General features: G+C 48.3%; 1 protein-coding gene across 3 annotated transcripts in view; it reads right to left on the reverse strand.

Moving 5' to 3' along the window:
- LOC119968780 (bromodomain and WD repeat-containing protein 1-like) overlaps positions 1 to 26,283 on the reverse strand; it is a 232,603-nt gene that overhangs the window by 151,156 nt on the left and 55,164 nt on the right. For all 3 annotated transcript variants that reach the window (XM_038801511.1, XM_038801510.1, XM_038801509.1), the window contains exons 15-16: positions 13,117 to 13,251; positions 5,491 to 5,619 (exon numbers count right to left, since the gene is read on the reverse strand). In XM_038801511.1, coding sequence (XP_038657439.1) covers positions 5,491 to 5,619; positions 13,117 to 13,251 — 264 coding nt within the window. The remainder of the gene's footprint in view (positions 1 to 5,490; positions 5,620 to 13,116; positions 13,252 to 26,283) is intronic.

Here is a 26,283-nt window from a genome sequence, read left to right on the forward strand (position 1 = left end):
ATAGCGATGAGGACTGTCAGAGGATACAGCAAGATTTAGATCGTTTGGAGACTTGGGCGGAGAGATGGCAGATGGAGTTGAATCTGGACAAATGTGAGGTAATGCATTTTAGAAAGTCTAATGCAGGTAGGGAATATACAGTGAATGGTAGAACCCTAAAGCGTATTGAAAGTCAGAGAGATCTAGGTGTACAGATCCACAGGTCACTGAAAAGGGCAACACAGGTGGAGAAGATAGTCAAGAAGGCATACGGCGCGCTTACCTTCATTGGCCGGGGCATTGAGTATAAGAATTGGCAAGTCATGTTGCTGCTGTATATCACCTTAGTTAGGCCACACTTGGGAGTATAGTGTTCAATTCTGGTCACCACAGTACCAGAAGGATGTGGAGGATTTAGAGAGGGTGCAGAAGAGATTTACCAGGATGTTGCCTGATCTGGAGGGCATTAGCTATGAGGAGCGGTTGAATAAACTCAGTTTATTCTCACTGGAACGACGGAGGTTGAGGGGCGAACTGATAGAGGTCTACAAAATTATGAGGGGCATAGACAGGGTGGATAGTCGGAGGCTTTTTCCCAGGGTAGATGGGTCAATTACTAGGGGGCATAGGTTTAAGGTGCGAGGGGCAAGGTATATAGGAAATGTACGAGGCAAGTTTTTTTTTTTACACAGAGGTTAGTGGGTGCCTGGAACTCACTGCCGGAGGAGGTGGTGGAAGCAGGGACGATAGTGACATTTAAGAGGCTTCTTGATAAATACATGAATAGGATGGGAATAGAGGGATATGGACCCAGGAAGTGTAGAAGATTGTGGTCGGGCAGCATGGTCGGCACGGGCTTCAAGGGCCTGTTCCTGTGCTGTACTCTTCTTTGTTCTTTGTTCTCAGCTGCTCTACCGCCCTTCCTGTGGTTAACAAGCCGAACTCCGCCTGTAGCCTCTGCAGTTCCCTTAAAAGCCCTGCCTCTGGAGTCTCCGCATACCTCCTGTCGACCTGTAGTAACTCCTTTACCAGTCGGTCCGTCACTGCCCTGTCTACCTTCTCCCTGTGGGCCCGAATCGAGATCAGCTCCCCTCTAACCACCACCTTCAATGCCTCCCAGACCACCGCTGCCGAAATTTCTCCCGAGTCATTGCCCCCCAGGTAGTTCTGAATACATTTCCTCAACCGCCCGCACACTTCCTCGCCCGCTAAAAATCCCACGTCTATCCTCCAGTGCGGGCGCTGGTTACTGTCTTTACTAACCTGTAGGTCAACCCAGTGCGGAGCATGGTCTGAGATTGTGATCGCCGAGTACCCAGTGTCCACCACCCCAGTCAGTAGAGCCCTGCTCAGAATTTTAAAAATCAATCCGGGAGTACACTTTATGCACGTGTGAGTAGAAGGAGAACTCCTTCACTCTTGGCTGCCCAACTCCCCATGGGTCCACCACCCCCCCCTCCCACCCCACCTGCTCCCTGAACCCTTTTAGCTCCTTCGCCATTGCTGGCACCCTGCCCGTTTTTGAGCTTGACCAGTCTAAACCAGTGTCAATAACTGTGTTGAAGTCCCCTCCCATGACCAGCTTATGCGAATCCAGGTCCGGTATCTTCCCCAGCATCCTCTTTATAAACTCCACATCGTCCCAATTTGGCGCACACACATTTACTAGTACCACCTGGACCCCCTCCAATTTCACACTGACCATAATGCACTGGCATCCCACATCCAAAACTATTCTTCCCGCCTCAAACATCACTCGCCTGTTGATCAGGATCACGACCCCGCGAGTCTTTGAATCCAGTCCCGAGTGAAAAACCTGTCCGACCCAACCTTTCCTGAATTCAATCTGGTCAGCCACTCGAAGGTGAGTCTCCTGCAGCATTACCACGTCAGTCTTCAGTCCTCTCAAATGCGCGAACGCATGCCCTCTTGACTGGCCCATTGAGCCCTCTTGCATTCCAGGTGATCAGTTTAGTTGGGGGGCTCATCGCCCGCCCCTCCCCCCCCCTTCGCCGATCAGCCATCCCTTCTCTTGGGCAAGTCGCCAGCCTGCGCCCCACACCTCCACCAGCCCGCCCCCAAGCAGCCTCCGCCCCCGACCTCCTCTGTCCCTCAGCGAAATTCCCTCCCTTGTCAGCAGAACATTCCTTCCCCCCCCCAGTAACAGCACAAAATAAATCAACACCTTTGATAAGCCTACGATCTGCTCACTCCCCACTACACTTCCGTAAACTAGCCCGCCCAGTTAGCTTGGTGGCCCACGCCCCTGGCGCCAGACATTCTCACACCGATGTTTCCCTCCTCATCCCCCCCCCCCCCCCCCCCATACATACATATTCAAATGAAAAACAATCCCAACACAATTGCCCGACAGAAAAAAACCCAAGTTGAACAAAGAAAAGATCAAGCAAAAGATCCAGCATCTGAACAAACACACCTCCACCACCCTAACAGTGCAAATGCAAACTTTAACTCACTCAGCTCTGCAACCGGCCCCAGATCAATACAGAAGGCATTACAAATAACGTCCGCAAAACGAAAAAGAAACTTTTTTAAACATAAACGTTGCAGCAAAGTTCAAAGTTCTCAGTCCGACACCTGTCCTTTTCGCAAAGTCCAACGCTTCCTCAGGCAACTCGAAATTGAAATGTTGCTTCTCGTTTGTGACCCAGAGGCGGGCCGGATACAACAGCCCGAACTTCACCTTTTTCTTGAAAAGGGTCGACCTGACCTGGTTAAACCCCACTCTTCTCCTGGCCACCTCCGCACTCCGGTCCTTATAGATCCGCAGGACACTGTTGTCCCATTTTCAGCTCCATGTCTGCTTGGCCCACTGTAAAATACACTCCTTATCCAAATACCTGTGGAATCTCACCCCCATTGCCCTCAGGGGGGTCTCCAATTTGCGGCTTCCTCACGAACGCTCTGTGAGCTCTGTCCACCTCCAACGGTCAGGGGAATGCCCCATCCCCAGCAGCTTCTCGAACATGGCCGCTATGTATGCCCCAGCGTCCGCACCTTCAGATCCCTTCGGGAGCCCAACGATTCTCAAGCTCTGCCGGCGGGACCTGTTCTCTCGGTCCTCCCATCTTCTCCAGGAGTTGTTCTGCTGGTCTCTCAGTATCCCCACCTCCAACTCCACCGCTGTTGATGTTCCTCCTGGTCAGCCAGCGCCTTCTCTACTTTCTGGATCGCCCGATCTTGGGCATCCAATCTAAGCTCCAGCCGCGCAATTGCCTCTTCTAAATCGGGTCCAAGCAGTCCTACTTCTGCTTGGCGAAGCCCTCCTGGATAACTTGCATCAGCTGCTCCGTTGACCGCTGGGTCGACAAGCCAGAGGTCCGGTCCTCCGCCATGCTTACTCCCTGTGAAGCTTCAGCCCAAGCCTTCTCTGTCCTTCTGTTTCTGCGAGCACTTCTAGACCTCCTCTCCATGCACCGATGTGGGAATCCAGTACACAATTGCCACCGTCATCAATTTTCCAAATCAAGTCCGATAGAGAAAAAAAAAATCGGGGGAAAAAGGTCCAAAAGCCCGACCCGAGCGGGAGCCACCAAATGTGCAACTTACTCCTTCATAGCCGCCACCGAAAGTCTTTATCTACTCTCTTGATAACAACTCATGGTGGAATATAATCCAACAGGTATATAGCCAGGAGGCCATTCTGTACATTTAAATCTAGATAAATGTCTTATTGCCACAAACCCTGCCATCTACACCCCTAAAGTCCCATCCACTCATTAATTCTGTCCACACCATTTTCACTTCAAAATAAACATGTCTTCTTTACAAATCCACTATCCTGTCTCACCGCACATCTCAACCCTCAACTCTGGGTTTCTGTACAGTCCTCGTCTGATATTTTCACTTGTTCTCAAAATTTTAAACTACTTTGGCCGCAACTATTCTTCCTTTAAGCCTTTACATTGTTACTTCCTTTCTGCTGGCTTCTAAAAGCCTCAAAGCCTATCTGAAGGTATCAAAGCCTTTCTTTTTGACTGTCCTCACCAAAATCTAACGCTTTGTACATATTTTATTACGATCCCAGACCAGACCCCCAACAGTGGCTAGGATACTGGACCGAAACCCCAATATTTTAGTTTATTTTGTAAGACTGTATGGAAGCAATGATTTGTTCCAGGAGTGATTGCATGAAAAAAAGACTTTGGTATGTTAGAACAAAACATTTGTTATGAATACAATATTAAACTCTTACTTCACACCCGAAAAGAACAGCTTACAATTATCCCTTAATATTACTACTCAATTTCCAATTAAGCAACAAGAAAATAAACATATAGCTCTCAATCTAGCTTAAAATCAGCAGGGCATAGAGGACAACTTGCTTTGCTGAATAGATTTGGGTCCCGGTTACAATTCCTGCAGACTGGCTGAATATCTTCAAATAGCTGCTTCAACCGGGTTGTTTCAGCTGCTCTTATGTTCAGAAAAGAGTGCCCTGCTTTAAAATATTATTTCTCTTTTTTAAAACTATGCTACTGGGAGAAACTTGTCTTTACTTGTGGTCAAAACAAAAGGTTGCCAGATCAGACTTCAACCCATCTTTCCAAAAGTTTTTCTAAAAAAAAAAATTGTCTCTCTCTCTCTTAGCTGCATCCAGCACTGACATCATCTCCCCAAGCTGAAAAACAAATTAACTTTCCAGGGGCTAAACGCACATTAACGTCCCAGGGATGGCCCCCAGTCAAACCACAGTGCATTAGCCCAGACTGAAAAACACGCGTGTCAAATTCACCTTCTGGTTGCTAAAAGCTCTAGGTCCTGCAAAACAGAATCCTTTTTAAAAAAAAAACAGGATCACTGCAGTCAATCAAACCCAAGACTTTTAACCCTTAAACTACCCATTACATTTATAAACCAATTTTCCTCACATCCTCCATTCGTCACAATAGTAAACTCTATAACACTTAGTTGCTGTACCATTGGGAGTTATTGTGAGCAGCACGGTTCAATTCCCATAACAGCCTCCCTGAACAGGCGCCGGAATGTGGCAACTCGGGGCTTTTCACAGTAACTTCATTTTGAAGCCTACTTGTGACAATAAGCGATTTTTTTTTCTCACAGTTGTAGGTGTAAGCATGCAACTGAAGAGCGAAGCGAATCATAGTCAAAGCTTAGACTGGTTTTGCCAGATGTCAGTGTGAATGCATCTAGGCTCAACAGATAATACTCAAAAACAAGAATCCAATTAATTTTTCCCTCTGCTACTTGTGTGATTGTGGAGGACGATTATAGTTTAGGCAAAGACCAGTTAATTTAGCAAAAGCTAAGACTGAGCATCTGATCTTCAACAAACATTACACATCAAGGGCTGAACTTTATGGGTTCTGCAGGATTGGAGTAGGTGGGAGGGGGTGCCCATCGCCATACCACAACCAGTACAGAATCATTATTTTGTTTGCTTCATCTGATATATAAAGCAACTGCAGACTTTGCCAATTAAAATCATATAATTAATTGAAAGATTACAAAACAAAGGACTAACGTTACCTTTTCATATAATTTACTGCATCCAAACCCAAATATAAGCAGATGTCCATGCGAGTCTGTGCAGGCAAAGTGCTGGCCATCTGATGAAAACTTGCAGTCAAATACAGCACCATGACCTTGGCCTTCAATCTATGAAGAGATCATAGACAATTGACTTCAACTTGCAGCATAAACAAATGAATTTTTAAATTTGGAAAAATAGGACAAAAATTAATTTAGCAGCAATTTTATTTAGAATTTCCGGAGCTTCTATTTTACAATACAAATTTATGGAACATATTTAGGCTGACTCAATAGCTATACATTTTCTATCTCAAGCAATTTATTTTCAATCATAGAAAAATTAAGAAAAGAACACCAAATTAAAACATTACTTGTCTGCCTAATGAACGGTATTGAATATAGTAACAAGCACGATTAAGAGTATGCTATGGTCGGTGGAAAGCAAGGTTGTCAAGTTATATCACTGGGGTAAAATGTAGTTCAATAAAGATTTGATATAATTTTTACATGAATTGATAACTCCAGCATACAAATGAAAGGTATTTTGGACAACGGGTGAAAATAGGTGCTAAGCAAATGCTGTATTAATCAGACTTAATCAGCTTAAAAGCCTAACGTTTTGGGACTACTTGCTTATTATCGTGATTTCAATGTGCTTGCAGGTGCTTAAACTTAGACATGCATATTTAGCACCTGAGCGTTGATTAGGAGCAATTTTCACTGAGTTCCGCCGTAGGTGCATTGGCCGACTGACAACAGCGGGTGTCGGGATGGCTAAGGGACCGAGGGAAGGGCTCAAAGATTCGCTGACAGTGTATAGGAGGTCTTGGCTGCGGAGACCCAGAAGGAAAGAAGGAGTCCCAGGTTCGATTCCCAGCTTGGGTAACTGTCTATGCGGAGTCGGCACATTCTCCCTGTGACTGCGTGCGTTTCCTCCGGGTGCTCCGGGTTCCTCCCACAAGTCCCGAAAGGCGTGCTGTTAGGTAATTTGGACATTTTGAATTCCCCCTTAGTATACCCAAACAGGCGCCAGAATGTGGCGACTAGGGGCTTTTCACATGAACTTAATTGCAGTGTTAATGTAAACCTACTTGTGACAATAAAGATTTTTTTTTTTTTAAAGCTGCACCTACAAGTGAAGGAGGAGGCCAGAGGGAAATGCAGCAGATCTAGGAGAGATTATCAGACGTTCACAGCAAGGAACCCTGCCCAAGGACATGGCTCCAGTATCGGGGCAAAACTAAACAATTTGACAAGAGATTGTCCAAGATCCATCTTACAAACTGAAGAACTGCAAAGTCAGCATCATAACCGCAACGTACTTGTTAACCAGCTTTCCATCTATACGATACTCTTGTGTGTGTAACTGTTACTGTATCATTTAGTCATAAATGAGAAGCACCATAATCCAAAATGAAACACTGAAAAATGGGAACAAGGTTTTGAACCAACCAGCGAACCTGAAAGACTATAAAGTGTTCAATCAAAAGACTGCTTAAGAGTATGAACAGCTAGAGGAATAAATTAAAAAGCAGAATGTCGAACGGTATTATCAACCGAGCCTCGAGCGAATTGGTATAGGATTAAAAAGTTGAGCGATAAATACATGGCTTAAAGATTGGCGTGGGAAAAATGTATTGTGATTCCAGGGACACTGGCATTTGTGTTGCCGAAAGTGGAATTTGTACCATTGTGACGATTTTCACCTCAACTGTGCTGTGACCGGTGTTCTGGCTAGGGAAGTGGACATAATTTAAACTAAATATTGGGAGTGAGAGAAGATGATGAACCAATGAGAAAGGAGAAGGTAAGAAAGCAGGACAGCAATAAGGAAATTTTTTTTATCCGACTGTCAGGAAGAGACAGAATGTACAAACATAAGTGTGCACCAGCAATTAAGACGAGGGATTAAAAAATTAATAAGCAGAATTAAAGGTACTTTTCTGAATGCATGCAGCATCTGCAAGTTAGATAAATTGACTGCACAAATCTAAGAAATCAGACATAGTCGAATTGCCATTATGGAGATGTTGTTGCAGGGTTCCCAAGGCTGGGAACTGAAAGTTCCAAGAATATTCAATATTTAGGAAGGATGGCATAAAGGAAAATGCGGTAGGATTAGTACATTTTTGAGAGGGATCTTAGATCAGAGATCAAGATGTAGAATCAGTTTGGATGGAGCGAAGAAATAGCAAGGGGCAGTCATGGTAATGTAGAGCATGGTATAAATCGGGAATTTAGAGGTGCTTGCAACAAGGATAACACAATAATCATTGGGGTCTTCAACCTACATATAGACTGGATAAACCAAAGTAGCACTACTGCTGAGGATGACAAATTCCTGAAATGTATAACTAATGTATGCTGGAATATCTAGATCAGTTATGTTGAGGAACCAGTTAGAGAACGGGCTATTTTAGGGCTAGAATTGTGAAATGAGAAAGGATGAATTGATAATCTCATTGTAATGGAGCCTTTCGGCGACCATAATATGATAGAATTTTACATGAAGATTGTACAAAGTTTGACGGTGATGAGTTCAATTAGAATCTTTTAGTCAAACAAAGGAAGCTATGAAGGTATAAGAGGCAAATTAGCGAAGTTAAATTGGGGATCTACATGAAAAGGTATGACAGTAGAAAGGCAATGACGAGCACTTAAAGAATTAATGTATGGTTTGCAATAAATTTACATTTCTTTAAGACAAAAAAGCAGCAGAAAAAATGATCAAACCCTGGTCAGCAAGAGACGTTAAGGATTTTCTTAGATCATAGGAAGAGGCATGAAAAGTTGCCGGAAAAAGTAGTAAGCCTGAGGATTGGGAGCATTTTAAAATTCATCAAAGGAGAAGCAAGAAATTAATAAAGAAAGGGAAAATAGAATATGAAATTCAAAAGGCGAGGATCATCAAAAACGTACTGCAAAAGCTTCTCCAGATACTAAAAGGAAAAGGCTTATAAAGACAAATGTGGGCCCATCACAGGCAGAGAATTGAGAATTTATAGCAGGGAATATGCAGTTGAGTATGGTTGCCATTACAAAAGAGATGGTGCTAAAAAAGCTAAAAGATCTTAAAATTGACAAATCTCCTGGCCCCGATGGGCTACACCCTAGAGTTCTGAGGGAGGTGGCTGAAGAAATAGCGGAAGCGTTGGTTGAGATCTTTCAAAAATCACTGGAGTCAGGGAAAGTCCCGAACGATTGGAAGATCGCTGTTGTAACCCCCTTGTTCAAGAAAGGATCAAGACAAAAGATGGAAAATTATAGGCCAATTAGCCTAACCTCGGTTGTTGATAAAATTCTAGAATCGATCGTTAAGGATGAGATTTCTAAATTCTTGGAAGAGCAGGGTCGGATTAGAACAAGTCAACATGGATTTAGTAAGGGGAGGTCGTGCCTGACGAACCTGTTAGAATTCTTTGAGGAGGTGACAAGTAGGTTAGACCAGGGAAACCCAGTGGATGTGGTCTATCTGGATTTCCAAAAGGCCTTTGATAAGGTGCCACACAGGAGGCTGCTGAGTAAGGTGAGGGCCCATGGTGTTCGAGGTGAGCTACTGGCATTGGTTGAGGATTGGCTGTCTGACAGAAGGCAGAGAGTTGGGATAAAATGTTCTTTTTCGGAATGGCAGCCGTTGACCAGCGGTGTCCCACAGGGTTCAGTGTTGGGGCCGCAGCTGTTCACCATATATATTAATGATCTGGATGAAGGGACTGGGGGCATTCTAGCGAAGTTTGCCGATGATACAAAGTTAGGTGGTCAGGCAGGTAGTGCTGAGGAAGTGGGGAGGCTGCAGAAGGATCTAGACAGTTTGGGAGAGTGGTGCAGGAAATGGCTGATGCAATTCAACGTGAGAAAATGTGAGGTCTTGCACTTTGGAAAAAAGAATCCAAGCATAGACTACTTTCTAAACGGTGAGAAAATTCATAATGCCAAAGTACAAAGGGATCTGGGAGTGCTAGTCGAGGATTCCCTAAAGGTAAACATGCAGGTTGAATCTGTGATTAAGAAAGCGAATGCAATGTTGTCATTTATCTCAAGAGGGTTGGAATATAAAAGCAGCGATGTGCTACTGAGCCTTTATAAGGCTCTGGTTAGGCCCCATTTGGAGTACTGTGTCCAGTTTTGGGCCCCACATCTCAGGAAGGACATACTGGCACTAGAGCGTGTCCAGCGGAGATTCACACGGATGATCCCTGGAATGGCGGGTCTAACATATGATGAACGGCTGAGGATCCTGGGATTGTATTCATTGGAGTTTAGAAGGTTAAGGGGAGATCTAATAGAAACTTACAAGATAATACATGGCTTAGAAAGGGTGGACGCAAAGAAACTGTTTCCGTTAGGCGAGGAGACGAGGACCCGTGGGCACAGCCTTAGAATTAGAGGGGGTAAATTCAGAACAGAAATGCGGAGACATTTCTTCAGCCAGAGAGTGGTGGGCCTGTGGAATTCATTGCCGCGGAGTGCAGTGGAGGCCGGGACTCTAAATGGCTTCAAGGCAGAGATAGATAAATTCTTGATGTCGCGAGGAATTAAGGGCTACGGGGAGAATGCTGGTAGGTGGAGTTGAAATGCCCATCAGCCATGATTGAATGGCGGAGTGGACTCGATGGGCCGAATGGCCTTACTTCCACTCTCTTATGGTCTTATGGTCTTATGGAATAAGGAAACGTCAGAGAAACAAAATAAATACTTTGTTTCTATCTTCACGGAAAAAGATAAAATAAAACCTCCTTTAAATATTGGGGATCCAGGGCAGCATGGTGGCACAGTGGGTTAGCACTGCAGCCTCACCCCACATCCCAGGATCGATCCCGGCTCTGGGTCACTGTCTGTGTGTGGTGTTTGCACATTCTCCCGTGATTGCGTGGGTTTCGCCCCCACAACCCAAAAATGTGCAAGCTAGGTGGATTGGCCATGCTAAAATTGCCCCAAAATTGAAAAAAATGAATTGGGTATTCTAAAATTTAAAAAAAATATATAGCAAATGTAACTCAACTATTTAAGAAGGGAGAGAAAAAACAGGGAATACAGGTCTCTTCACCTGACATCAGTGGTAGGAAAAATGCTGAAATCTATTCTAAAGGTTGTGATAACTGGGCACTTAGAAAACCACGGTCAGATCGGGCAGAGTCAACATCAATTTATCAAAGGGAAATCATGTTTACCAAACCTGAAGTTTTTTTTGAGGATGTTATTAGCAGGATAAGGGAAGACCTGTCAATATGGTTTTACTTGGATTTTCAGAAGACTTTCAATTACTTACATTGGGAGTTAATTAGCAAAACATTGGAATATACTGACATAGATTGAAGATTGTTTAACGGACAGAAAACAGTAGGGATAAACAGGTCATTCTCAGGTTGGAAGGCTGTGACTAGTGGGTACTGCAAGGAACAGTGCTTAGACCCCAGCTATTTACAATCTATATCAATTATTTTGGTGTAGGACCAAATGCAATATTTCCAACTTTGCTGATGACACAAAATTGTTGGGAATAGACGTTATGAGGAGGATGCAAAGACGTAAAGGAGATTTAGACAGATGAGTGGGCAAGAACATGGCAAATGGAATACAATGTGGAAAAACATGACTGTCTACTTTGGTAGGTAAAACAGAAATGCAGATTATTTAATCCATGGGAAAAGATTGGGAAAGCCAACATGCAGATGCAACAAACAATTAAGGGGTTAATTGGTACTTTGCCTTTACTGCAAGGTTTGAGTATAGAGTAAAAAAACCTTTGTGGTTGTATACAACCTTGGAGAGACCATACCTGGAGCAGAGTGCGCAGTTTTGGGCTCCAAGGAAGGATATGCTGGCCATGGAGGGAGTGCAACGAACGTTTAATAATAATAATCTTTATTATTGTCACAAGTCGGCTTACATTAATGAAGTTACTGTGAAAATCCCCTTGTCGCCACAGTCCGGCGCCTGTTCGGGTACAGAGGGAGAATTCAGAATGTCCAATTCACCGAAGCAGACACAGGGACAACATGTAGACTCCACACATAGCGACCCAAGCGGGAATCGAACCTGGCATTTATATAACATAGAACATACAGTGCAGAAGGAGGCCATTTGGCCCATCGAGTCTGCAACGACCGACTTAAGCCCTTACTTCCACCCTATCCCCCTAACCCAATAACCCCTCCTAACCTTTTTGGACACCAAGGGCAATTTAGCATGGCCAATCCACCTAAACTGCATGTCTTTGGACTGTGGGAGGAAACCGGAGCACCCAGAGGAAACCAACGTCCTCCATAGTCCTCCAACTCTGGACTTTGGCATACCCCTCTCTTTTTACCCTCATTGATATTAAAGCTTTCAGGTGCCTTAAGATAGATTATTTAACTCCTTCCAAATTCTACTTCAAATTTTTGTACATTTTACTTTCAATACTGTACCAAGCTTTTTTCATACCTCTCCCTTCATGACATAATGTCCATTCCTTTATTTTCCTCTAAAGGATAATGGGACATTTGTCCACATTAAAGACCCTGTATAAATAAAAACTGATACCATGGCTGCCATGGTTATCGATACTTATTACTAGATCACCCGGCTCTGGGACTCCAGCCTCTGCTCCACTAACCACTGGGAGGGCAGGGCGGGCAGAACAGGCTCTTTGTCCTCCGCCATCTTAACCTGTGGCGCACCTGAAGACTCTCCTGCTCCAATCGTCCCCTTCCCCTCAACCCATTCCTAGTTCGTGGATCGTTCCACCAGCCACACCAGAGGAGTTACACCTTCTCCCAGCTCTTACACCTAAACCTCTTTTCACTCAAAACTTCACCCCTCAGATTGAGAAATAACCAAAACATTCCACCTTGAGTGGGAGCTATCAAACGTGTGACCGCTCACTCCATGGCCACCACCTGAAGTTCCCCTTCTTATTACTTGTGAGGAGTATTTTTTGTTGTTGTTGTTGTTGTTTTGTTTTGTTTTGTTTAAGGCCAGCATTTATTACCCATTCCCAATTGCTCTCGGGAAGATGGTGGTGAACTGCCTTCGTGAACTGTTGCAGTCCATGTGTTGCAGGAACCTCCAGAATGCTGTTGTTGTGTGTGTGTGGGGTGTTCATAATCTGCTGCACTTGTTCTTCCAGGTGGTAGATGTCGCAGGTTTGGAAGGTAGGTGCAGGAAGGCGGCACCTGGCAAATTTTGATGGCAAGATTCCAGACAAGTTAACTGTAGGAAATTGTCACAAGGAAGTCAATATTTTGAATGTTTCATTGTACAGGATTAGGATCTGATAGTTACATTTCTCACTGTAGGCATGAGCTTGTATGTCCTCAATAGTCATTGGTGGCTGCGTCACTCTCATCTAATTTTGTCTATCTTTCAAGTTAGTGGCTGTGGCTAATATAGCAGAGAATGGCTGGGCGGATGGGGTGGGCCGGATCTAGTGGGCCAATATCTAAAAGCGACAGAAAGAATATGGATCCCCAAATGAATAAATATGTATTATTAATGCAGATTTAAGGGAAGTGACTCAGGATCAAGAAAGAAAGATTCTACTCAGTAGACACAACAATCTTAATTATATGGAAAGATTCAAAGATTTCAAAATGAAAGCAAACTGCTGAACAGTTCCCCGCATCTGCTTTGTATACTTACCATGTTAAAGTAATGGTGAGATTTTGTGCCTTTAGTAATGTCCCAAATAAAGATATTGCCATCATGGCCAGCAGACAAAATAATTCTTGCGTCAAATGGATGTGGTTCCAAAACAAACACTTCATCTTCGTGACCCTAAACATTTTAACAGCAATTTATCAGATTAAGACCATTAAAAATGAAATTATACATTTTAATACTGACAGTTTTTCCACAATCTATACATTTGAAAAAAGTAAAACAAGATTGCACTTTTTCTACGCTTGTTTAAATTTCTAAAGAAATGGGAATATGTTTAAAACAACGTTCGTGTGTAAATGGAAGGATGCGCATGTTCAACTGAAATTGTTTTAATTCTCAGTCGTAAAAAGTCATAAACTTGGGAAAAAAATCAGTTATTGAAAGTCAAGTTTCAAAGTTAAAAAAAAAATTCCGCCAGATGCAGCAGCAGAGTGAAGGCCACACGTTCAGCATGTACACTGACACCACACGCCCTGTACTGCCAGTAAGAAAGCAAGAGGACTGTATGAATAATCTTTATCATTAGTGTCACAAGTAGGCTTACATTAACACTGCAATGAAGTTACTACGAAAAGCCCCTAGTCGCCACATTCCGGCGCCTGTTCGGATACACAGAGGGAGAATTCACAATGTCCAATTCACCTAACAAGCACATCTTTCGTGACTTGTGGGAGGAAACCGGAGCGCCCGGAGGAAACCCACGCAGACACGGGGAGAACGTGCAGACTCCACACAGACAGTGACCCAAGTGGGAATCGAACCCGGGACCTTGGCGCTGTGAAGCAGCAGTGCTAACCACTGTGCTACGATGCCACCCTGATAATGGTGATGAATTATTGTGTAATAAGAAAGAGAGGGCCAGAGCCACAAACAGGCCAGGATCTCACAATTGAATATGCTGGAGAGCTTCACAGGAGGTAAAGTAATAGCAGGAGAAAGCAGTGATCCAGGGCCCTTGAACGACGAAGTAAGTGAGATCGTGAGGACCAGGCAGGCTCATCTGCCACATTAAAGGTAATCAATGATGTTGTGTTGCAAAGGTTTGCAGGCATGCATCACTAAGGTCGCCGGCATGGGTCGAAAACGGCGGCCAGCATGGGTCCCAAAGTTCCGCCAGTTGGTAAAAGTGGGCCCAGAAATTCCAGGAAATGACCAACAAGGGAGGAACTGACCATCTTCCTATGATATTCGAAGAATGACCATCATTGAATCCCCACCATCAACACCTGGACATTACCATTAACTTAACTGGACCAGCCATATAAATACTCGGGCAGAAGAGCAGGTCAGAGACTGGGAATCCTCTGCTAAATAACTCGCCCATGACATTTCAAAGCCTACCGACAATCTACATGTTACATATCAGGAGTTTGAAGGAATGCTCTCCACTTGCTGGATGAGTGCATTCAAGATTGGGGCGGGGGGGGGGGGGGGATTTGTCCATCTCTCCTTGGCTCTGACCTATCAGATTTCCCATTCTGCCCCACATTCTCATAATTCATCACATTTATATTCTTCTTCAGTTCTGTGGTAGGGTCATCTGGGCTCAAAACGTTAGCTGTGTGTTTTTCTATCTCCACAGATGTTGCTAGATCTGTTGAGTTTATACAGCAATGTCTTGTTTTTAAGTAACAGATTACTAGGATTAGTTTCATGGTCACTATTGGTCACTATTACCAAGACTAACTTTTAATTCCAGATTTATCAGTTACATTTAAATTCCACCAGCTGCCATGGGGTATTTGAGTCCCTGCCCTCCCATGTGGATTGCTAGTCCAGTGATGTTACCATTGTACCATTTCCTTCAGCAAGTGTCAAATCAGCATTATGCACAGATTATGTCATGATCTGCCTCTTATGATCAGTAAGATTTGTGCACGAGCAGTTGGGAGAAAGCACATCCTGAAGGAGACACGATAGTGAGGGGTGCAGCCACAGACCTGACTACGGTCAAGGATGCCACTGAATGGCTGCAGGGAATTCTGAAGGGGGAGGGTGGACAGTCCCGAGGTTGTGGCTCACATTGGTACCAACGACATAAGAAAGAGGGATGAGAACCTGCAGCAAGAATTTTGGGAGCTAGTTAGTAGACTGAAAATCAGGACCTCAAAGAATGCAATCTTGGATTACCATTGCGGTGTCACATGCCAGCAAGTATAGAAGAGGAGGATAGAGCAGATAAGTAGGTGGCTAAACAGATGATGCAGGATGGAGGCTTTAGTTTCCTGGATCACTGGGTCAGTTTATGGGGAAGGTGGGACCTGTACAGGTCAGACGGGTTGCACCTGAACCAGGATGGAACAACATCCTTGCAGGAAGGCTTACTATGGAGGGTTTCAACTAATTTGTCAGGGGATGGGTTACATGTGGAGGTACAGTGGGGGATGATACACAGCTAAATATAGAATAAAAACAGGTCAGTCTGGAAGGTAGTCCAAATTGAGACATGTTAAGGCACAAGGCAATCTGGCACGGCCTTATTTTAATGCAAGGTGTCTCACAGGTAAGATTGATGAACCGAGGACACTGATTAACACGAAAGTATATTACTGCTGTCACAAAGACATTGGCATGGGAGGGGCAGGACTGGCAACTCAATATTCCGTGGTACAGAATTTGCAGGCAATAAGTGTGGGGCGAGGTTGCGTGTGCGTGTGTGTGTGAGAGCGTGTGCGGGAAGGGGTGCGTGCGGGAAGGGGGTATGTCAATGTATGTGTGGAGGGGGTGCGTGTGGGGGGGTGAGGTTTGCGCACGCGGGGAGGTGTGCGCCAGTGGGAGGGGGGGAAAAAAAAAGAGAGAAAGTGTGTGTAAAAGAGGTGGCGTTACAATATTGATCAAAGAGTCATTTACTGCAGTGAGGAGGGATGGTATCATAGCAGGCTCCTCAATTGAGCCCATATGGGTGGAACGCAAAACAAAAAGGGGGCAGTCATGTTGCGAAGAGTGTACTAAAGGTCCCCAACAGTCAGGGAGAGATAGAAGAGCAGATATAACTGGGTGCATGCTGGTTAGCATTGCTGCCTAATGGCGCCGAGGACCCAGGTTCAATCCCGGCCCCAGGTCAGTCACACACCTCCCCATTCACATTCTCCCAGTGTCTGCAAGGGTCTCACCCCCACAGCCCAGAGATGTGCAGGGTAGATGGATTGGCCACACTAAATTGCCTCTTAATTGGAAACATTTAAAAAACATTTTTTTTAAAGAGCAGATAAGAAGGACGAATCTAATAAGTGTAAAAATAATTGGGGATTTCACCTTCCCCAATATTAACTGGGATACACAAAGTGTGAAGTATTAGAGGCGGCAGAATTCTTAATGTGCATGCAGGACATTTTTGAGCCAGCACGTAGAAAGTCATACAAGAGAGGGGGCAGTACTTGATCTAATTTTAGGGACTATAGTCATTCAGATGGTAGATGTGTCTGGGGGAGCATTTTGATGATAGTGACCATAACTCGGTAGGATGTACGGTAGTTTTGGAAAAGGACAAAAATGGACCAGATACAAGGATTCTGACCTGGGGAAGGCAGATTTTAATAGGATAAGAAAGGCCCTGGCCAAAGTGGGCTGGAAGCAGACATTTCCAGCAAGATCCACATCAGAACAGTGGGAGTTATTCAAAAAGGAAATCAGAGTACAATGTCAACAAGATTCTGGGGGGGGGGGGGGGGGGTGGTTCACAGTCTTAGCCGGGATAGTGGAGGAGGTGGTGGATCCGGACCCTTTGGTGGCGATATTTGGGGTCTCAGAGAAGCTGGAGCTCATGGAGAGGAGGAAGGTCGATTTTTTGGCCTTTGCGTCTCTGATTGCACGGCAGTAAATTTTGCTAAGGTTGGCATCGCCACCGGTGGTAGCGGCTTGGTTGGGTGACGTGTATGACTTCCTGCGATTCGAAAAGATAAAGTATGAGTTAAGGTGCTCCTCAGGGGGTTTTGAGAAAAGGTGGGGGATGTTTGTGACCATGTTGGAGGGGCAGTTTGTCGCGGGGGAGGGGGGGGTGTGAGAAAAAGATGAAAAATCTGTGGACATTGTATAGTTAATTGTAGGGAAGCATGTTTACTGGGGTGTTTGTTCGTTGTAACCGGTTTTGATACATATTTGTAACAAAATACATTTTTTTTTTAATAAAGCGTACATGTCAACATATACCCATAAAGATAAAGGGTAGGACCAACAAGTCCAGAGAACCCGGGATGTCAAGGGATGTACAGCATTGGATAAGAAAAAAAATGAAGCTCATGGCAGATTCAGGGGGCTCAAAACAGTGGACACCCTAGAGGAGTATAGAAAGTGGAGTGAGTAGGGGTACTTAAAAAAGGAAACAATCAGGAGAGCGAACATGAAAAAACACTAGCAAGCAACATCCCTCTGTGTTTTTTAAGTGTACTAAGGGCAAGAGGGAAAGAGTAGAACTCATTAGGGACCAAAGTGGCAACGTGTGTGGAGCCAAGGTAGGAGAGGTAGTAAAATGAGCATTTTGCATCTGTGTTCACTATGGAGAAGAACAATGTAGGTATAGAAAGCAGAGACAGGGACTGTAATATAACTGAAAAGATTAGCATTGAGAGGGTGAAGGCTTTAGCGGGCTTAACAGTGGATAAATCCCCAGATGAGATGTATCCTAGGCTGCTGTGGGAGGCAAGGGAGGAGATTGCAGGGGACCGGATGCCAGTTTTCAAATCTTCTCTGGTTACAGGAGAGGTGCCAAAGGACTGGAGGACAGCTAATGTGGTACCATTATTCCAGAAGGGAAGTTGGAGGAAAGCAGGTAATTACAGACTGGCGAGTCCAACGTTAGTGGTAAGGAAATTATTGGAATAAATTCTGAGGGGCAGAATGTATCTCCATTTGGAGACGCAAGGATTAATCAAGGATAGTCAGCATGTCGTTGTCAGGGAGAGATTGTGTCTAACAAATTAGATTGATTTTTTTTTTTTGAGGTACTAGGTGTGCAGACGAGGACAGTGCAGTTGATGTACTCTACATCAACTTTTGGCAAGGTCCCGCATGGGAGACCGATCAAGAAGTTAAACACCCATGTCAAGCATGGTAAGAAGCAGTTAGATATCGCACTTGGGATGCAGGGGATCAAAGAATATGGGGCAGGGGGCAGGCTCCGGTTATTCAGTTGAATGATCAGTCATGATCATAATGAATGGTGGAGTGGGCTCGAGGAGCCGGATGGCTTCCTCCTTCCCCTATTTTCTATGTTTCCATGTAAATTGGCAAATTTGATCCAGAATTGGCTTAGGTGGCAGGAGACAGAGAGTAATGGTCAATAGTTGTTTTTGTGGCTGGAAGCCTATGTCCAGTGGTGTATTTCAGGGATTTGTGCTGGGTCCTTGCTGTTTGTAGTGTACATTTAAGGATTTGTGGGTGGCATGATGCTACAGTGGTTAGCACTGTTGCCTCACAGTGCCAAGGACTCTGGTTCAATTCCAGCCTTGGGTGACTATGTGTGTGTGGAGTTTCTATGTTTTCCCCGTGTTTGCGTGGATTTTCTCCGGGTGCTCCAGTTTCTTCCCATAGTCCAAAGAAGTGCAGGCTAGGTAGATGGGCCTTGCTAAATTGCCCCTCAGTGTCCAAAAGGTTAGGTGGGGTTTCTGGGTAATGGTGATAGGGTGGAGGGTATATGTCTGGATAGGGTGCTCTTTCAAAGGGTCGGTGCAGACTCGTTGGGCTGAATAGCAAATAGAGAGGAGGAAAGCCTTAGATTACAGGATGATATAGACTAGCTGGTCAGATGGGCATAACGGTGGCAAATGGAATTTAACCCCGAAAAGTTGAGGTGATACATTTTGGGAGGGCTAACAAGCCAAAGGGATACACAATAAATGGTGGGGCGCTGGGAAGTACAGAGGACCAAAGGAATCTTGGAGAGCATGTCCAAAGATCACTGAAAGGCAGGACAGGTAAACAAGGTGGTTATGTCAGCAAATGGGATACTTGCCTTAGAATATAAGAGCAGGGAGGTTATGATGGAGCTATATAAAACGTTCGCTAGACCACAACTGGAGAAGTGTGCGCAATTCTGGTCAGCATTCTATAGGAATGAATCCTCCCTCAGTGTACCTGAACAGGCGCCGGAATATGGCGACCAGGGGCTTTGCACAGTAACTTCATTGCAGTGTTGATATAAGCCTATTTGTGACAATAAAAGATTATTCTGTGATTGCCCTGGAAAGGATGCAGAGCAGATTCACCAGGATGTTGTCTGGACTGGAACATTTCAGGTATGGAGAAAGGCTGGGGTTGTTTTCCTTAGAACAACAGCGGCGGAGGGGGGCCTTCATCAAGGTGTACAATATTATGAGGGATATGGTTAGGGTAAGTAGAAAGAAACCCCTTCGCGGAGGGGTGAATAACCAAGGGCATAGATTTAGAAGAAATGGAGGAAACACCTTTTCACCCAGAGAGTGGTGAGAAGTTGGAATTCTCTGCCTAAAAGGTAGTGCAGCTGGAAACTCTCAATATTTAAGCAGCATTTACATGAGCATTTGAAAAGCTATAGCATACAAGGCTACGTGTCAAGTGCTGGAAAATGGGATTAGAATAGAACATACAGTGCAGGAGGCCATTCGGCCCATCGAGTCTGCACCGACCCACTTACTCCCACCCTATCCCTGCAACCCAATAACCCCTCCTAACCATTTTGGTCACCAAGGGCAATTTATCGGGGCCAATCCACCGATTTCTGGACTGTGGCAGGAAACCAGAGCACCCGGAAAAAACCCACGCAGACATGGAACGTGCAGACTCCGCACAGATGGTGATCCAGCAGGGAATTGAACCTGGGACCCTGGCGCTGTGAAGCCACAGTGATATCCACTTCTGCTATCGTGCTGCCCTTAGAGAGGTGTTTGATGGCCAGCACAGATACGATGGGCCGAAGGGCCTCTTTTTCTGCGCTGTAAAACTCTAACGTTACATACCATCTATACACAGTGCCTACAGTCTGCCATCTTACTTACCAAAGTAGCATCCATGCAGACTGCATCAGAACTGTGCACACTGTGGATGCCATTTTGGAGTCAAAGTTCTGGCGATTGAGGCGGCATGTGGTACAGTGGTTAGCACTGGGACTGTGGACTTCCGGTGGCGGCAATGAGGAGCGAAGCCGCACATTCTGCAGCTCCCGCTGAAAACGGACTTTGGGGCTCTTTTCAGGGCCCCCAACGGAGCTGTGTCGGCAAATCCCGACGTGGGAAGAGGACAGGAGTCGACCCCAACAGTCCTATGGTCTGGACCAGGAGTGGGGTAAGGAGAAAAACGGAGAAAGCACCCCTGAAAAAGCGGGGGAAGGAAGACAAAATGGCGGCCGGCGGAGGCCTTGAGGAGCTGAGGCAGTGGGCTCAGGAGCAGCAGGCGACTCTGCTGCGCTGCTTCCAGGAGCTTAAGTTGGAGCTGCTGGAGTCGCTGAAGGTAACCAACAGGGAGCTGATGGAGACCCAGACAGCCCAGGGGGCTGCGATCCGGGAGCTGCAGCAGCAGGCCTCCGAAAGGGAGGATGAGGTAATGGCCGTGGCGGGGAAGGTGGAGATGCACGAGGCGCTCCATAAAAGATGGCAGGAGCGGTTCGAGGAGCTGGACAACCGGTCGAGGAGGAAGAATTTGCGGATCCTGGGCCTCAAGGAGGGGCTGAAGGGGTCGGACCTAGCGGCCTATGTGGCGGTTATGTTAAACTCGCTGATGGGGGCTGGGTCCTTCCAGGGGCCCCTGGAGTTAGAGGGGGCCCACAGAATTCTGGCTAGGAGGCCCAAGCCGAACAAGCCGCTGCGGGCGGTGTTGATGCGGTTTCATCGGTTCGTGGATCGTGAGTGTGTGCTCCGGTGGGCCAAGAAGGAACGGAGCAGCAAGTGGGAGAACACGGAGGTGCGGATCTTCCAGGACTGGAGTGCGGAGGTGGCGAGGCGGAGGGCCGGGTTTAACCGGACGAAGGCGGTGCTCCATAGATGGAGTGTGAAGTTCGGCATGTTACAGCCGGCGCGTCTGTGGGTCACCTGTAAGGATCGGCACCATTATTTTGAGTCCCCAGAGGAGGCGTGGGCCTTTGCACAGGCCAAGAAATTGGACTCAAACTGAGGGTCTAAGATGGGGGATGCTGTATAATACTGTATTTGTATGGTTTATTGTAAGATGTGGGTTGGCCTTAGGGTGGGTGGGGTGATGTCGATTTGTCTTTTCTATATGGGTCTGGTGGACGGGTTCGGGCAGGGGGGTAAACGGGGAGTTTGGGGAGCTGGTGGGGGGGGGGGGACTGACAATGGGAGTAGCCCTGGAGGAGGCGGGGCCGGGCAGGGCAAAAACGCAGGCTTTCTGCGGGTTTCCCGCGCTGGGAGATGGTGGGGGCGGGGTCGGGGCTGAGAAGCGCGGGTTATTGCTGGCGGTTTTCTTTTCCCGCGCAAGAGCGGGGGGGGGGGAACCCGTTAACGGGCACGATGGAGGAGGGGTAGTCCCACGTGGGGAGGAGTCGGAGGTAGGGCGGGAGTCGCCGGGGTCAGCAGAAGTTAGCTGGCTCACGGGAATGCTATGGAGGGAGGGGCGCGGCTAGGAGGGGTCCTAGCCTTGGGTGGGTGTTGGGGGGGGGGGGGGGGGGGGGGGGTTGCCGCTGTGGGAAACTGGCAGAGCGGGGGACGCTGGCCGGTGGTGGGCAAGGGATGGGGAATGGCTAATCGGCAGGGGATGGGGGCAGGGAGCCCTCTGATCTGGCTGATAACCTGGAATGCGAGGGGGCTGAATGGGCCGGTCAAACGGGCCCGGGTATTTGCGCACCTGAAGGCGGATGTGGCCATGCTCCAGGAGACACACCTGAGAGTGGTGGACCAGGTTCGGCTGAGGAAGGGATGGGTGGGCCAAGTATTTCACTCAGGGCTGGATGAGAAGAGTAGGGGGTGGCAATCCTGGTGGGAAAGGTGGTGTCGTTTGAGGCGTTAAATGTGGTAGCTGACAGTGGCAGGAGATACGTGATGGTGAGTGGTAAGCTGCAGGGGGAGCGGGTGTGTTGGTGAATGTTTACGCCCCAAATTGGGACGATGCAGGGTTTATGTGGCATACGTTGGGCCGCGTTCCGGACCTGGAGGTGGGGGGGCCTGATCATGGGGGGGGGGGGGGGGGGACTTCAACACGGTACTGGATTCCCCATTGGATCGATCCAAGTCCCGGACAGGTAGGAGGCCGGCGGTGGCTAGGTGTTATGGGGATTTATGGACCAGATGGGGGGGGTGGATCCCTGGAGGTTTGCGAGGCCAAGGGCCAGGGAATACTCGTTTTTCTCCCAAGTGCATAAGGCCTACTCGAGGATTGATTTTTTTTGTCCTGAGCAGGGGGTTGGTTTCGAGGGTGGAGGATGTGGAATACTCCGCCATTGCCATTTCAGATCATGCCCCACACTGGGTGGACCTCGGGCTGGGGGAAGAGAGGGACCAACATCCGCTCTGGCGCTTGGAGGTGGGGCTGCTGGCAGATGAGGTGGCCGCCGAGAGGGTTCGGGGGTGTATCGAGAGGTACCTTGAGGCCAATGACAACGGGGAGGTCCGAGTGGGGACGGTCTGGGAGGCGTTGAAGGCGGTGATGAGGGGGGAATTGATCTCCATCCAAACCCATAGGGAGAGGGGGGAGCAGAGGGAGAGGGAGAGACTGATAGGGGAGATGGTGCGGGTGGATAGGAGAAATGCGGAGGCTCCAGAGGAGGGATTGCTGGGGGAGAGGCGTAGCCTTCAGGCCAGATTCGACCTATTGACTACCAGAAAGGCGGAAGCTCAGTGGAGGAAAGCACAGGGGGCGGTGTATGAATATGGGGAGAAGGCGAGCAGGATGCTGGCACACCAGCTCCGAAAGCAGGACGCAGCCAGGGAGATTGGGGGAGTGACAGATAAGACTGGGAAGGTGGTGCGGAGGGGAGAAGATGTTAATGGGGTCTTCAGAGACTTCTATGGGGAACTGTACCGGTCGGAACCCCCGGTGGAGGGGGGTGGAATGGGACGCTTCTTGGACAAGCTGCGATTCCCGAGGGTGGAGGAGGAGCAGGTGGAGGGACTGGGGGTGCCGATCGAGCTGAAGGAGGTGGTCAAAGGGATTGGGAGCATGCAGTCGGGGAAGGCGCCAGGGCCGGACAGGTTTCCGGCGGAATTTTATAAAAGGTATTTGGACCTGTTGGGCCCCCTGTTGGTCCGGACCTTTAACGAGGCAAGGGAGGGGGGGGCTTTGCCCCCAACTATGTCACGGGCGCTGATTTCCTTGATCCTGAAGCGGGACAAGGACCCTCTGCAGTGCGGGTCATATAGGCCGATTTCGCTGCTAAACGCTGACGCTAAGCTGCTGGCAAAGATCCTGGCCACTAGAATAGAGGATTGCGTGCCCGGGGTCATTCATGAGGACCAGATGGGGGTTTGTGAAGGGAAGGCAGTTGAATACGAACGTGCGAAGGCTCCTCAATGTCATTATGATGCCGGCCATGGAAGGGGAGGCGGAGATAGTGGTGGCATTGGATGCGGTAGGCCTTTGATAGGGTTGAGTGGGAGTATTTGTGGGAGGTGTTGGAGAGGTTTGGGTTTGGGGAGGGGTTTATCCGGTGGGTGAGGCTGCTCTACGAGGCCCTGATGGCGAGTGTAGCCACAAATAGGAGGAGGTCGGAGTACTTTCGGCTGTACTGGGGGACGAGACAGGGGTGCCCCCTGTCCCCCTTGCTCTTTGCGTTGGCGATTGAGCCCCTGGCCATGGCATTGAGGGAGTCAGGGAACTGGAGGGGCCTGGTGCGGGGTGGGGAGGAGCATCGAGTGTCACTTTATGCTGACGACCTGTTGCTGTATGTGGCGGACCCGGTGGGGGGGATGCCGGAGGTGATGAGGATTCTTAGTGAATTCGGGGGTTTCTCTGGGTATAAGTTGAACCTGGGCAAGAGTGAGTTGTTTGTGGTGCATCCGCGGGATCAGGAGGAGGGCATTGGTAGGCTCCCACTGAAGCAGGCAGGGAAGAGCTTCAGGTACCTAGGGGTCCAGGTGGCTGGGAGCTGGGGGGCCCTGCACAAGCTCAACCTCGCAAGGTTGGTGGAGCAGATGGAGGAGGAGTTTAAGAGGTGGGATATGTTGCCGCTGTCAGTGGCGGGGAGGGTGCAGTCCGTTAAGATGACGGTGCTCCCGAGGTTTTTGTTCCTGTTCCAGTGCCTCCCCATCCTTATCCCGAAGGCCTTTTTTAGGAGTGTCAACAGGAGTATCACTGGATTTGTGTGGGCGCATGGGACTCCGAGGGTGAGAAGAGTGTTCCTGGAACGGGGCAGGGATAGGGGGGCTGACGCTGCCCAACCTCTGTGGGTTTGGGGAGGGGTTTATCCGGTGGGTGAGGCTGCTCTACGAGGCCCCGATGGCGAGTGTAGCCACAAATAGGAGGAGGTCGGAGTACTTTCGGCTGTACTGGGGGACGAGACAGGGGTGCCCCCTGTCCCACTTGCTCTTCGCGTTGGCGATTGAGCCCCTGACCATGGCATTGAGGGAGTCAGGGAACTGGAGGGGCCTGGTGCGGGGTGGGGAGGAGCATAGAGTGTCGCTGTGCGCGGACGACCTGTTGCTGTATGTGGCGGACCCGGTGGGGGGGATGCCGGAGGTGATGAGGATTCTTAGTGAATTCGGGGGTTTCTCTGGGTATAAGTTGAAGCTGGGCAAGAGTGAGTTGTTTGTGGTGCATCCGGGGGATCAAGAGGAGGGGATTGGTAGGCTCCCACTGAAGCAGGCAGGGAAGAGCTTCAGGTACCTAGGGGTCCAGGTGGCTGGGGGGCCCTGCACAAGCTCAACCTCACAAGGTTGGAGGAGCAGATGGAGGAGGAGTTTAAGAGGTGGGATATGTTGCCGCTGTCAATGGCGGGGAGGGTGCAGTCCGTTAAGATGACGGTGCTCCCGAGGTTTTTGTTCCTGTTCCAGTGCCTCCCCATCCTTATCCTGAAGGCCTTTTTTAGGAGGGTCAACAGGAGTATCACGGGATTTGTGTGGGCGCATGGGACTCCGAGGGTGAGAAGAGTGTTCCTGGAACGGGGCAGGGATAGGGGGGGGCTGGCATTGCCCAACCTCTGTGGGTACTATTAGGCTGCCAACGCAGCGATGGTGCGTAAGTGGGTAATGGACGAGGAAGGTGCAGCATGGAAGAGGATGGAGGCGGCGTCATGTGTGGGCACGAGCCTGGAGGCGCTGGTAATGGCGCCGTTGCCGCTCCCTCCAACGAGGTATACCACGAGCCCGGTGGTGGCGGCTACCCTCAAAATTTGGGGGCAATGGAGACGGCATAGGGGAGAAGTGGGGGGCTCGATGGAGGCCCCGATACGGGGGAACCATCGGTTTGCCCCAGGGAGCATTGATGGCGGATTTCTGGGCTGGCACAGGGTAGGTATTAGGGGGTTGAGGGACCTGTTTGTGGATGGGAGGTTTGCGAGCCTGGGCGAGTTAGAGGGGAAGTTTGGGCTCCCCCCGGGGAACATGTTTAGGTACATGCAGGTGAAGGCGTTTGCCAGGCAGCAGGTGGAGGGGTTCCCCTTGCTGCCCCCACGAGGGGTGCGGGATCGGTTGCTCTCGGGGGTGTGGGTTGGAGGAGGGAGGATTTCGGACATATACCATGTAATGCAGGAGGTATACGAGGCCTCGGTGGAGGAACTGAAGGGTAAATGGGAAGAGGAGCTGGGTGAGGAGATTGAGGAGAGGACGTGGGCGGATTCCCTGGAGAGTGTGAATTCCTCCTCTTCCTGTGCGAGGCTTAGCCTCTCAGTTCAAGGTGCTGCATAGGGCCCACATGACTGGGACGAGGATGAGTAGGTTTTTCGGGGGCGAGGACAGGTGTGCTAGGTGTTCGGGGAGCCCAGCGAACCACGCCCATATGTTTTGGGCGTGCCCAGCGCTGGGGTGTTTTGGAAGGGGGTAGCAAGGACAGTGTCGAGGGTGGTGGGATCCAGGGTCAAGCCAGGCTCGGGACTCGCAATCTTTAGGGTTGCAGTGGAGCCGGGAGTGCAGGAGGCGAAAGAGGCCGGTGTTCTGGCCTTTGCGTCCCTAGTAGCCCGGCGGAGGATCTTGCTCCAATGGAAGGATGCGAGGCCCCCAAGCATGGAGGCCTGGATCCGTGATATGGCGGGGTTCTTTAAATTGGAGACGGTGAAATTTGCCCCGAGGG

Source organism: Scyliorhinus canicula, chromosome 7 (genome assembly GCF_902713615.1).
Source record: "Scyliorhinus canicula chromosome 7, sScyCan1.1, whole genome shotgun sequence".
NCBI lineage: Eukaryota > Metazoa > Chordata > Chondrichthyes > Carcharhiniformes > Scyliorhinidae > Scyliorhinus > Scyliorhinus canicula.